This window comes from Thermobia domestica, chromosome 17 (genome assembly GCF_964235325.1).
Source record: "Thermobia domestica chromosome 17, izTheDome1.hap1.1, whole genome shotgun sequence".
NCBI classification, from domain to species: Eukaryota; Metazoa; Arthropoda; class Insecta; order Zygentoma; family Lepismatidae; genus Thermobia; species Thermobia domestica.
The window spans coordinates 36,025,638-36,040,868 of NC_137470.1; the positions used below are offsets into that span (position 1 = coordinate 36,025,638).

Consider the following 15,231-nt stretch of genomic DNA (forward strand, 5'->3'; position numbering starts at 1 on the left):
GTATTACATATAAGCCTAGGTGCAATGTATATTTTCGTATGTAAAATGAAACAAGTGTACAAACCACACAAGTGTATAAGCCAGAACCACGTACATGAGTTGATACAACACCTATATTGAAAACGCATCCAGTACAGATATTTATAAACTGAACTAAAGGCCTAGAGAAATTGACCAAGCATCTTCTTTACTTTAATCCATAACTAACCAATACCACATATTTCAAAAACAGGCAAATTTAAGGCTTATTTTTTGTGCTTTTTTCGTACGTTACATCAAACCAACTGAACTTTAATTAGATTTCCATTTTTGCGAATTACATTTTATAAAGAACATGTGAAAATAGTCATGCAAGAGCTAATACTCGAATATTTAATTCAGCAAAGAACGGATTTAAAAAAAAATATTAGAAATCGAAAAGCTTAAAATAGTTGTACTTCTCCCGCTTAAAATAGTTGTCTTATCAAATCACTCGAACTTCAATTAAATCTTCAAACAAATTGACATTTTATGAGGAACAAGTAAAAAAAATAGTCTTGCAAGATCCAATACTAAGCTGTTTAATTGAGTAGGATATTTTTAAAAATGTTCACCAATTGAAGCGTCTTAAGTTGATGTGCTTTATATGTTGTATCAAATCAACTGAACTATATTTAACATTTAACAAATTGCCATTTCATAAGGCACAAGTAAAAACAGTCGTGCAAGAGTGAATTAAGTAAAGAACAAGACACATCGTTAATCATCAATTGAATCATAATTATTCTTTCCAGAAACAAATTTACAATTAGAAATGTTGTGTCAGAAACAAACACTACTGGAATAGCATTTTTTTGAAAAGAAGTTGTTTCAATTACACAAACAAAAAGTGATAATTAATAATTTACAAAATTGAAATTTTAAGTTGATTTTTAAAGGCAATGATTAACATTTAGGAATTACCAAACAATTATTTAGCCTTGACTTTGGTTATTTCTATCAGATAATCGTTAGCCGTGGGATAGCCAAAGTTCGCATTTCTGTAAACACCAACTATATATATATATATATATATATATATATATATATATATATATATATATATATATATATATATATATATAAGTGAACCAAGCTACATTAATTACTCTCGATGTTCATTGATGTCGAGGGATTTCAAGTTGTTACCATTTAAAATCAATTCCGTGCATGTTTAAGTAAATTAAATCTCATTGTCATCTTTAATTCTTTTATGTGAAAAAGTAGCTGGTTTGTTTACGAAATATGTTTTAGTATCGCTCGAGAGTACACTGTACGCAAAACCCAATGGGCTTAGAAATCATTGGTTTGCGTATCGCCATACTTTTTTCGTAAGCCGAACGATCTTTCTGGGGGTCATTTAGCATAGATGACAGTTTGAAAATTAATTCCTCACAACACTTGGGATTTATGTTTCTACGCAGCAGGAGCAAGAAAGCCATATCTTCATACGACAGTGTTTTAGCAAGGGTATCCGTAGCTTTGCGATCCTCGCTATAGAAGAGCCAACCAATATATAGAGACCGGGCCGAAGTGAAATGGTACAATAACACATTAAGTGTTACGTAAATGTAACTAATTGTGATTAGGAGAACAGAACAACACCAAAGGAAAGAGCAGATGGCCTTATACTCGATACTATCAGTATTAAATATTTTTACAATACCGAATGTGCGGTCTTCATGTATTAGAATAGCACACGATGCGAAACAGTACATCACAGCAGCAACTAGATTGTAGATATGACAAACGAAAAGCATTAACGAATAGAATCTGAATTTGTGTAAATTTCCAGCAACCATATTTGCAACATCGGTAACCGGACTTTTCAGAGAAACAGCCTCATCGATCTGGTGAATAAATTTATCCAACCTGCCATTGTCAAACATGACCCATATGAAATTTGGCAGACGCAGATTAAATGTTTGAATCAAAATCCAAGCCCACATCAAAGAATACCAACATATATCAGCAAGCAGCATCTCTCCAATGTCATCACGAATACTGATTTCTCCTGTTTTGGTATTGAATGACATAACATTGGACCTGAACAAAATGAAACGAGTATCGGAGTCGTTCGCCTGAAAGTAATTTCCATCAAGATCAAAGACTTCCGTCATTCCCTTATAAGCGATGAAGATAATAGGAACCAGAGCAAAGTGCATTACTGTGGTGACCATCCAGTAAAACTCCATAACAGCATCACGAATAGTTGTCTTTGGGTTGAATATGCCAAGGTTGCAGATTTTCTTCTGAGCCCTCATATTCAGTCGTGACTAATCTAAAATAAAAAAGGTAGTGTATGAGTTTAAGATTATGAACTTGATTAATTCATAAATACATTTTGAACTTCTACTCAAAAACAGCACACATATAACACATCTTTTCAGAGTACAATGAATTCATACATTTATGCAATATGAAATGCAGAGAGATTCTTAAATCAGAGCGCACATTCTATAGGATAACTTGTTGTGAAAAGATAAGGGGAAATGCTGCAAAACATGTATTCGAAAGCTCGGGTAATATTCCAGGTAAAATGAAGTACAATTCACTAGAAGGCACTAACCGCAAGTGTTTATTCATAAGGCAACGATTAATATATCAAATGACTTTTAGGGTCAAGGGACTCATAGAGGACGCTATAAACATGTTAAAATTCGTGTAGATACTTGTACAACCTTATATTAGGCCGGAAATGTAAAAGAAAATAGAATAAACTAGAGAAAATCGATATATTTCGTAAGATTTGGCTAATTCTGTAGTTGCAGGATTTTCCATGATGTTTTTGGAGCACATTAATAAATTTTCGTTAAATGCGTTTCGACTTAAATTTCTGTTTATTTATTCCTTTATATTATTATGAGCGTCTGAATCAAGTTTCGTAAGATCATCATATCTTTAGAATGTTCTAAATCTTTATGGGTCTTATGCAGAGTCGTTCTGAAGCGTGATTAGTGTTATACTAAAGAGTTCGACTAACATATGTTTTCTGCAGTAGTCAGGCCTTTCGTATGACGCTAATCATACGTCAAAACGACTCTACATAAGACGGTATACGTTTAAAAATGCGTGTGTGTGTGTGTGAGAGAGAGAGAGAGAGAGAGAGAGAGTATTTATGACAATAACTGAACACCTGTACCAATTTAACTAACATTAATACACGCATCATTTGTAGTCTTGAAAAGAGGATTGTTGGGCAAGATTCCCTAGAACACATAGGGAGACACCTATAAAAATAATATAAAATGACCAATATTAATCTCAAATCAATAGCTTTGGGGGTCCATGAGCTGATGGTGACAGTCTCAATGCCCTTTAAGTTGAAGTTCAGCCCTCGGAGAGAGTAAGATCTCTTTGCACACCAACTGAGAAGGAAGGGGGTACATATAAGAATGATCGAAAACAGTCGATATTAGTGTTGAATCTATAGTTTTGGGGTTAGCTGAAGTGAACAGTGATGCTCCCAATGCCGTTCAAGTCCAAGTAAATTCCCATTTGCAAAGAGTGAAGTTGGGACTGAAAAATAAAATGTCAAAAATGACTGATATTTGTATCGAATTCCTAGTTTTCAGGGTCAGGAAAACGTCTAACTCGTTTGGAATTACTTCTTAAAAATAGTTAGTATCCACTTCAACCAGTTTCTTTCTGTGGGGATACGGTGTTTCAATATTTATGTCAAAAGTAGAGTATCTGCTGTATTTTTTTTTTTTTATTAAAATTTCATTGAAATAAATATTCTAAGAGGAAGAAGATTCAAGAATTTCTTATAAATCTTTTATCCCAGTACGAAGAAAGGGTCATTCACCTAATATTAAAAAACACTTCCCATTAGATGCACTTTTTTGTTGTTATTTTCTTGAATTTGTTGAACCGTGCCTTGCATATGTTCACAAGACGTTAAGTAATACTTATATAAACAATTTATAGTGTTTTTTTCTCCCAACGTATAGGGTTGTTTTCTAGTTTGGCAAATTACTTGTATTACTTTAATTACTCGTATTTTATGTTTACAGTTTACGAACATTGACTATGCAAGGTGATTGTTAAATGAGTTTACACATTTTGAAGAGTGACTCCCTATTCCGAAAAGAAGAAAAGTTTTATGAGAATAAATCTGTTGTACAACCAGGAATATAGTATTTCCCAGAACATGATACACAATCCAGTCGACCAAGGAAATGAAAAAAAAATAAAGTTATTGATATCTATAGCAGAAATTTGGTTGTAATTCACAAGGCCAAGAAAGGAAAAAAACAGAGATGATTACTTTGGCACATGACAATTAAGCATTTGGTCGAAGGAGAGAATAACTGTAAAGAGGTGTAGTTAGTGTAGGAGGACGACAAGGAATAAAGACACTACAAGAATAACACAGGGAAACGAGATAAACTGTACACACAGCGAAGACGAATAATCAGAAGATTACAAAGAAGAATGATAACCTGATTAAAATAAAGAAGTTGAGTCAAAAAAAGTTACTGTTAATATAGGACAATAAAGAATTGTGTTGGTGTTTCTGGTAAGCTGTGGAGGTTCCTTGGCTTAGAGAACATAGTTAAAAATCAGGAGTAACATCGAGTTACTAAACAAGAAGAAGAAATATCTTAGTTACGTAATTAGCTGCGTAGTTTACAAATATATAGCTGTGTAGATAAAGTTTGAATAATAGCACAATGGAAAATTCGCAGCAATGTTGTGCATTGCTATAAAGCAAGCGGTCTTCCCCCTCACTAATTTGAACTTCAAACCGTAGAGGTAATTTTCGATGAAACACATACACAATGGTGCATAAAGGTATTATATTTTAAAATGCATATTCAGCAAAATATGTCGTATAAAATTAAGAAGAATTGTTCTATCATTTTTGGCCTTTTTCAACTGCAAGCAATTGAAACTATTGGAAATTCCCAGAAAAAAATTGACCATATTCGACGAAATTGTATTTTCTTTCTTTCTTTTTTTTTTTAAAGAAAGTTAGCGTAGATTTCTTTTATTTAAATCTTCGAAAACGAGGAAATGTTATGATGTCACTCAGAGATAATTGCACCAAACTTGGTTTAGGAGTAGGTAATGGGCATAGAAAAGAACGTGTGGTAGCATTCATTTCGTAGGCGTTCGGGATTGGAAATAATGAGCCCTAAAGTTCAGGAGAAGTATGGCATGTCAATCAGATATTGATGGGGTGGACCCTTTGCGGATGGGACGGAAATTAAATGAAGTAGAATGAAAACAGAAAAGATGAGCTGAACAGAAAATATGCCAATGTCCCCCCTCAGTCCCACCAGACGAATGCCCGGATACTAGACCTATCAACTGCCCTACCCTTGCCGTTACCAATTGAGTATGCATCACTAGTTAGCTTAATGAAATTATATTTAGAAAAAAAAAGTAAAATATACACAGAAATTAATCATCGGCGTCGCTAGAAGTTTTCCAGGGAAGGGGTCGAAATGAAGTTACTGTATTTCTCCACACTATAAGATGCTGTCAGTACGCAAGTATTAAATGTTTGAACCCACCAATATTAACTTACTTCATTTTTACGGGAGTTTGATATCTACGACGTGGCGCCCACCAAAATTAAAGGAATGTGTGTTTGTGAGCCGAATATATATATATATATATATACGGGAGGTGGATCCAGGGGCGAGCGATCGGGGCGATCGCCCCCCCCAGAAAAGGAAACTTTTTTATTTTATATATAAATAAAATATATAGTTTATTTTTTGACGCTCTTAAAAGTAGCTCTAAGTAGCAGTATTACAACCCACCGCCCCCCCCCAGAAGTCCGTCCTGGATACGCCCCTGTATATATATATATATATATATATTTACATCAGCTAATGCTTGTGGCAACAAATACTATTCGAAGCTTTCTTGCACCCACTGGAAAACGTGAAGTATATTAATATTTATTTGCATATATTGTTATTGTAGACTGTTCCCATAATGCCCACCGACTTCGATTTTACAAAATTTGAGAAATAAATTTCACTTTTTATTTAGTGGTCAATTTGAAGGCATTTTGTTAAACTACCATTAAGAAACCCATATACATCATATTACGAATCAATCATTATGGAACAATCTCATGTGTGACACGCAGCAGTGGTACCAATCTTTGAAAGTTTCATTTACAACTTTTTTTCTTTTTTAACTGATTTTGTGAGTAATGGTGCATTCAGTATAAAGGTACAACAAGATAGTCTCTCTCTCTCTTTCTCTCTCCCTGTGTGTGTGTGTGTGTGTGTGTGTGTGTTTGTTTGTTTCTAGTTCCGGCGTAAGCGTGTGGATACTACCAGGTATATTTTCGTGTGTACAAATGCTAGTGTGTGTGTGTGGCGCGGGTATATGAACTATTAATTGGGATCGCGTAGTGGAACTTATCAATATTAGTACGTACATACAAACGGCTGTTACTTCACACGATAACTTTGGACGAATGCGAATTTTTAAATTCTGCTTTTTGCAATAAATAAGTAGAGTGATTCCTCTCGAGGGAGTTCCCCTAAATGGTAGCCCCTACCATGTCCAATTGAATCACAAATTGCCGCAATGGTTTGTACATTGTTTGTACAGAAATGTACAGGCCAAACTTTCCTTCGTACACTATTAGGTGCGCCGCCAGAACGAAAACAAATTGGGGCTGTTTAACTGGTAGCCCCCCCCCCACCAACATGTTCTATTCAATCACTAATTATCGCAATCGTTTGTACTTCGTTTGTGCAGAAATGTGCAGGCGAAATTTTCGTTTGTACACAATTAGGGGCGCCGCCAGAACAGAAAAAAATGGGGGTTGTCTAAGTGGTAGCCCCCCACCATGTCCAATTGAATCACAGATTGTCGCAATTGTTTGTACTTCGTTTGTACAGAAATGTGAAGGCGAAATGTATGTTCGCACGCAATTCGGGGCGCCGCCAGAACGAAAAAAATTGGGGGCTGTCTAAGTGGTAGCCCTCGACCATGTCCTATTGAATCACAAATTGTCGCAATCGTTTGTACTTCGTTTGTACAGAAATGTGCACCTGAAATTTTCGTTTGTACATAATTAAGGGCGCCGCCAGAACAGAAAAAAATGGGGGCTGTCTAAGTGGTAGAACCCACCATGTCCAATTCAATCACAAGTTGTCGCATTCGTTTGTGCATCGTTTGTACAGAAATGTGCAGGCGAAATGTTTGTTTGAACAAACTTAGGGGCGCCGCCAGAACGAAAACAAAATGGGGAACTGTCTGAGTGGTAGCTCCCCCCACGATGTCCAATTGAATCACAAAGTATCGCAATCGTTTGTACATTGTTTGTACAGAAATGTGCAGGCCAAATTTTCGTTTGTACACTATTAGGGGCGGCGCCAGAACGAAAACAAAGTGGGGCTGTCTCAATGGTAGCCCCCCACCAACATGTTCTATTCAATCACAAATTATAGCAATCGTTTGTACTTCGTTTGTACAGAAACGTGAAGCGAAATTTTTGTTTGTACATAATTAGGGGCGCCGCCAGAACAGAAAAAATTGGGAGCTGTCTAAGTGGTAGTCCCCGATCATCTCCTATTCAATCACAAATTGTCGCAATCGTTTGTACTTCGTTTGTACAGAAATGTGCACCCGAAATTTTCGTTTGTACATAATTAAGGGCGCCGCCAGAACAGAAAAAAATGGGGGCTGTCTAAGTGGTAGCCCCCCACCATGTCCAATTCAATCACAAGTTGTCGCATTCGTTTGTGCATCGTTTGTACAGAAATGTGCAGGCGAAATGTTTGTTTGAACAAACTTAGGGGCGCCGCCAGGGCGAAAACAAAGTGAGGGGCTGTCTAAGTGGTAGCCCACCTCATCATGTCCAATTGAATCACAAATTGTCACAATCGTTTGTACTTCATTTGTACAGAAACGTGCAGGCAAAATGTATGTTCGTACACAATTAGGGGCGCCGCTAGAACGAAAACAAAGTGGGGGACTCTCTAACTGGTAGCCCCCCACCAACATGTTCTATTCAATCACAAATTATCGCAATCGTTTCTACTTCGTGTGTACAGAAATGTGCAGGCAAAAGTTTCGTTTGTACACAATTAGGGGTGCCGCCAGAACAGAAGAAAGTGGGCTGTCTAAGTGGTAGCCCCCCCACCATGTCCACTTCAATCACAAATTATCGCAATCGTTTGTACTTCGTTTGTACAGAAACGGGCAGGCGAAATGTTTGTTTGTTCACAATTAGGGGCGCCGCCAGAACGAAAACAAAGTGGGGCTGTCTAAGTGGTAGCCCCCGACCATGTCCAATTCAATCACAAATTGTCGCAATCGTTTGTACGTCGTTTTTACAGAAATGTTCAGGCAAAATTTTCGTTTGTACACAATTAGGGGCGCCGCCAGAACGAAAACAAACTGGGGGCTCTCTAAGTGGTAGCTTCCCACCAACATGTCCAATTGAATCACAAATTTTCGTAATCGTTTGTACATCGTTTGTACAGAAATATGCATGCGTAATTTTTGTTTGTACACAATTAATGGCATCCATCCTAACGATGATGGAATTAAATGTTTTTTTTTTATATTTATATTTATACTTACAATCATTATTGCTGAGTTAGTTTATCACTCCTCGGCTCTTATTATTAAACTTATTCATTATTTCTTACGTGAACTGAATCCTTATGAGAAAAATTTATTTTTTTCTTTCTATCTTGCGCAGAAACCGTTATTCTCATCTCGTACAGGAAATTGATAAGTGGAAGATATAACAAATTCACAAAGTAGACTGTTAAAGGGAAAATTATAACACAGTATTTTGTTTTATTTGGTCATCTTCATTAAATTCATTTTGCAGAAACTATAGAATGCATGGTGAAGTACTTTGGTGCATTCAGCATTCTGATTTACGAGTAGAGTTGCTAACTGGCCGGTATTTGCTGTGATTTTGATTAAGGCCGTGACCGGTACAAACTTCTTATTAGACCCCTTCTGACCGGTATTTTGGAATCTGCAATCCAGAATATAACATGGAACATCGAAATTTTTCAACAGTGCCTTTACAAACACAAATTTTCGTTGTATTATACATTATCGATATTTTTTTAATGTATGGCAGTTTTTTTTTATTTATTTAATATAAGAAATTTGATAACACTTATATTTTATTGTAAAAGAATTTTATTCATTTATTGAGAGTAGAAAATGACTTTTTAAAGCAATTTCCTTTGTTTGAAGTGAAGAGTAAATTTCATTTTATGAATCAACTATTGTTACATAAAGATTAATATCCAGTATTATTCATCTGTTTCGATAATTTTAAACAAGTGGCAATTGCTGGTAAATACAATAACGATCAATACAGTCTTCAGTTTCTCATTTGTACAGAGAATTTTGAGGGTGTGCCGGTAATTTTGTTTTCCTGAGTTGGCAACCTATTTACGAGGTTTTGTTTCAACTCTGCTACGTAGTGGCTCCGTACTGACACTCCGCATGCAAATAAGTATGTAAGGCTACCATACGCCCCGGTTTCTTAAAATTTGTCCCGGTGTGCAGAAATTTTCCTTCTTGTCCTGTTTTTTTCTTTATTATTATTATTAATTACATATCAAAATTTCTGAAAATATAATAAAATCGACTTATTCCTTTTGCTTTTAATTCCGACAATACTATAGGAACAATTTCATTCTAATCTTTATTATTATTGCAATCGCTGCTTCCCCGGATATAACATGCAATGTTTAAATCCTCCTAAGTAGCACTCTTATCACTAAAAGTAAGAATGTATACCCCGAGGTGGCAACAAATTCTTGTGACGTTGCAGACCAGCCCCGAAAACACATTTTTTTTTCTGCTTCAGAAAAACAATTATGCAAATTGCTTTCTTTTAGTTCGCATTTTAGGTTAACAAAAATAAATCAGCCTATTGAAATTTTGAAACAACTTCATAAATCTGGATATTTTTCTTTATAGACATGTAGAGCATATAAAGGTGGTATGCGTAATAATATTGAAAATATAATTTTCGCCTAAATATTGTATGTTCACTGATTGCGTTTATATTGTATAACAGCTTCTAGCTTCTATAATAATGTTTAGCGCTGTTGATTAAGTATGGACAGTGGCGTATTTACGATTTTGTTTCGGGAGGGGCTTTGCTAACTTCCGGGGGTGCTTTGCCTGAAAATATGAAAATTCTGCAAGATATTTCATATACTTTACTATAGTAAGTAAGATTTCGGTGGGGGGCTTGAGCCCGGAAGACCTCCCCCTAAATACGCCACTGAGTATGGACTATATTAATACATTATTTTAAGTTGTATAACTAGTGCGATACTGTAGTAAAATTCGCACAATACAAAATGCAATATTTACTACAAAATGCAATATTTACTACTAATTTGTAAGACGTCCCGTTTTTTCTGTTTTCAAAAAGTATGGTAGCCTTAAAGTATGCTAAACCATACAAAATAAATTGTACTGTAAATAGTACCCCTCTGATAGTGCTCTCAAACGGGTCGGGTTATGGGTCGGGTTGTCGGGTCGGGTCAGTCGGGTTAGCTCGTGTCGGGTCACTCGGGTCGGGTCGTCACATTCTTCACTTATTTTCTATACGGAATACTATAAAGAGCTTTGTTGTAGAATTCAATTCGAAGTTGGTGTATGAATGATAAATGTGACTAATTGAAGGTGAAATAGTAATAAAATTTTAATTTTACCCTATATTAACTAATTGGTATTGTAATTAATATTACTACTGACTTTTTTCCTTTCTGCGTTTCTATGTCAAGTTAAATGTCACATTAAGTGAAATTGAAAGGAAATATCTAGTTAACGTCCCACGTTATGCACCAACGCTAAGAGAGACAGTGATGATGAGAAATAATTGAAGTGGTTGAATGAAGAAAGTGGGAGGAAATGGGAGAACACCGAGAAAACCCATGCACATGGGGTTTGTTCACCAGAAAACTTACTTGGTACGAGCTGGAATCAATACCCATGGACCTTCGGGTCAAACATCTGCCTTTGGGCAGGACACATTATTATTATTATTATTATTATTATTATTATTATTATTATTATTATTATTATTATTATTATTATTATTATTATTATTATTATTATTATAACTTTAAGAGTGCCCAAGAAAGTTCCGCCGCCTTTTCACCAACACCTTCGAACATTGGTATGTAACCTAAGACGTACCTGGAATATCAAAAATCGTCTCCATCAGCCTCGACGACCTTCTGAAAACGTTCTGGAAGGCCATGGATTCCATCGCAGTCGAACTTGGTGGGAAGTGAAGTGAAGAAGGTATCAAGTGCATATTGAACCTCTACTAGCGATTTGAATTGGCGTTCTCTAATGTGATTGCCCAAGGAATGGAACAGGTGATAATCGGACGGTACAATGTCCGTGGAGTATGGCGGATCCAATAGTGTTTTCCATCCAAGGCGTAGAATGATGTACTGGGTCATTTTAGCCACGTGGGGCTTAGCGTTGCCTTGTAACAAGAGGACCCCTTTGCGATTCAGAACTGCTGGATCCAGACAGTACACAGTGACAGTACACAGTTGCATTGATGATCTGACCAGCTGGTAGCAGTTCCCGATGGACGATGCCTCGAGCAGTCCACAAAATGCACAGGAGAACCTTATTCTGGCGTAGTGCTGGCTTGGGCTGTTTTTGAACCGGTTCATGGGATGCTAACCAACAATGACGGCACCGTGGAGCTTCGTACAGGACCCACTTCCCATCACATGTCAACACCCTGTCCAGAAATTGCTCCTTCCTCAGACGAGACACCAAAGAAACACAGGTGTCTGCTCGCGTTGCTTTCTGGCTCCAAGTCAAATCATGTAGGACCTATAAACCCAACTTGCAGTGCTTCCCAAGTTGATGGTGGTGGTGCCGAATGGTTTCTCCACTTACACTGAAATGTAGTACCAGTTCCTCACATGTCTGTCTTCGCCTCAATTGCTGCCTGAAGATCTTTATTTTGAACATCTGTTTGTCTTCCGGCACGTGGTGCGTCTTCGAGTGTTTCGTTACCGTCCTTAAACCGTCATACCACTGCACTCTCCGCGTAGTCACGATACCCTCACCAAAGTTCTGTCATATCTTCCGCCCCGCGGAGCAGCAATTTGAACTCGTACAGCAAACAAGCCCTTATGACGCTCTGTGAAGGCCCCATGTTCATTCAGTCCTTACGCACGTTCACGGTGTATCTGAACAGCCACAACCAAGTAGTATGTTGGATATACTTACTAGTGTTGCTCACGAGACCTGGTTTGGGGCATTCTCGTTTCGAAAATGTGTCGTGAAGGTAGTCTCGTCTGGAAAAGTGCATATGTTTCTATTGAAAGAGCTCTGTCTCATCTCGTACCCTTTCATGAAAATTCTGTCTCGTCTCGTCTCGTCCAACAACTGACCTTCACCTTATATCCATTTGCATTCAACTCACGGTGTGAAGGCAAATTGAACACAGACCTCCACAAAGAGACAGAACTTTCTTGGTCACCTTCAAATATTATTATTATTATTATTATTATTATTATTATTATTATTATTATTATTATTATTATTATTATTATTATTATTATTATTATTATTATTATTGCTGGGGTAGTGATTTGACTTTCTCCGCAATAATTGCTAATTTTATATAACGTTGCAAATATCTTCTAGATAAATTAATCAAGAAAAAATAAAAGGTAATTCCCTACAGAATGATATTTCAGTGTAATTAGTTCCTTATGATTCTATCAGACAGCAACGTTGTTTTTAAATAGAAAAATCGGAATGTTAACGTGATGAAATTGTTGTTTGTTACACAGCAAAAAATATTAAAAGAAGTTCTATATACATTCCTTACTAGAAAATAATGTTGTCTTCAGAACTTCTATTCTTTTAGCCTTCAGAACTTGTCTTCAAAACTCAGTCAAATTTTATTTTGACTTTCGAACTTGATTGCCTAAATTTTAACCTTGGAAATTTGGTTGTGGAGTAAAATAAAGAAGGTTAGCAGAGTAGAGAGGAAAACGAATTAGGAAATGCTAAAAAAATGCAAGAGACGAGAACAATATTAGACGATATAAGGAAGCGAAAAATGGACGGATCACAAGTTTTGATCTTGCTAAGGGATTGCATTCTGAGGGATGTAGTAAAGGGGGTGATATCAGGAGAGCGAGAGTGTGTAAGAAGGTTGGAATTGATAGATTGTAATAAGGAGGGTGGTACTTTATGTTGGGTTGCGAGGCAGATATTAGCGGGAAATCGCAAAAATGGAAGCTTCTTACCTAGTTCACGGAAACTGGCCTGTTTATTAATGGGAGAACACTGAGGAGGAGGAGGAGGATAATTATACGACAAGTAAAAAAAGCCGAAACAATGGTTTATGCATAAGAATTGGTCAGCATTTTTTTTCTGGTGGCAGTTTTGTAAAGTTCTAGCTCTCTCAAACTGGTTAGATTGTAAGGTCAAGTCACTCGGGTCGGTTGTCGGGTTAAGTCATCTCGGGTTGGTTCACTCGGGTCACTTTGGGTCGGGCCAATCGGGTCAGCTCGGGTCGGGTTGTCGGGTTGTCGGGTCGGGTCAGTCAATTTGGGTCACGGGTGGGGTCGGGTCGGTCTTCAACACATATAATTTCCACGAAAATTACAATATACCACGGTTTATACCTCATTGGACTTCCAATAAAACATTTTCAATGATGTGTACACCATGTCACCATTTTTGTATGAGGGAATGTCTAGAGGGATTTTGTGGGAATTTGATAGAGTGTAGATTCCTGTGTGTGTGTATGTGTGTGTGTGTCTGTGTGTGTGTGTGTGTATGTATGTGTGTGATACCTTACAGGATACAAGATGTCGAGGAAGTGTGTAAATAAACCGGACAATTTCTGTTATGTATGTTGCGAGCTGATATTTAAATCACAACGTCGATGTTTTACTCCACTTGTGAGGAAGTGTTATCAGTTATATTTTGGTTGCTGTGTAGGAGACCAGGATAAGAACTGGGTTCCTCACTACATTTGTTGTACTTGCGTGAAACGTCTGACTGGGTGGGCAAATGGTGGACGAAACATGAACTTCGCAGTACCGATGATCTGGAGGGAACCAAAAGATCATTCTTCAGACTGCTACTTTTGTATGACACAGATAAAAGAAATAAGCAGTAAATCTAACCACACAGTACAGTACCCTAATTTGCATCAGCAATTAGGCCAGTTCCACACAGTGCAGAATTACCTGTACCGGTACCTCCTCCTCATCTTACGGAAAATGAGGATTACGTACTTGAGGCAACTATTGAAGTTCCAAATGAAGATGATGATCCTACTTATGTAGGAAGCACATCTACATTGGATTCCCATCTGATAACTCCGGGTGAACTAAATGACCTCATACGGGATTTAAAACTCTCCAATACACAGACAGAACTTCTTGATTCTAAACTTAAGGCTGGAATCTGCTCCATCGTGACACTAAAGTGTGTATTTTTCGAAACCTTCATACAGAGTTTCAAAACTACTATTCTCAAGAAAATGATTTAGTGTATTGTAATAATGTCTGTGCTGTGATGGATAGGCTTGGACATGCACATATAAGTACAGAGTGGAGATTGTTTATTGACTCTTTGAAAACTAGTTTTAAGGCTGTCCTTTTGCACAATAGCAACAAATTTCCTTCAGTGCCTTTGGCTTATGCAACTAATATGAAGGAAATCTATGAAAACATCGAAATAGTGTTAGAAAAAATTCAGTATGAGAAATACAAGTGGACCGTTTGCTGTGATTTACAAGTCATTTCTTTGTTAATGGGTTTGCAGCTTGGTTATACGAAATATTGTTGTTTCCTCTGCGAATGGGACAGCAGGAACAAAGCGGAACATTACATCAAGAAGGAATGGCCAACGCATGTATTAACTCCTGGACAGAAGAATGATGTTTATTCCTCACTGGTGAGCCCTGATTAGATAATTCTACCTCCTCTTCACATAAAGTTGGGGCTCTTCAAAAACTTTGTTAGGGCAATGGACAAAAGTAATGCAGGATCTTGTTACCTCAAGGAAAAAATTCCTCCGGTTAGTGACGCTAGGGATTTTTGTAGACCCCCAAATAAGATGTTTGATTCGTGACCAAAAATTTGAGGATCTCTTAACTCTGGTTGAGAAAGCAGCTTGGTGTCCATTTAAATGTTTAACAGAGAATTTTTTAGGAAACAAGAAAGCCCCAAATTACCGTGAAAT

The 15,231-nt window shown here is 37.0% G+C and overlaps 1 protein-coding gene across 1 annotated transcript in view; it reads right to left on the reverse strand.

Annotated features, from left to right (window-relative positions):
* Window positions 1–1,250: 1,250 nt before the first annotated feature.
* LOC145673797 (uncharacterized) overlaps window positions 1,251–15,231 on the reverse strand; it is a 93,342-nt gene continuing 79,361 nt past the window's right edge. Inside the window, exon 2 of the mRNA XM_081743556.1 lies at window positions 1,251–2,299. Coding sequence (XP_081599682.1) covers window positions 1,269–2,282 — 1,014 coding nt within the window. The 5' untranslated portion in view covers window positions 2,283–2,299 and the 3' untranslated portion in view covers window positions 1,251–1,268. The remainder of the gene's footprint in view (window positions 2,300–15,231) is intronic.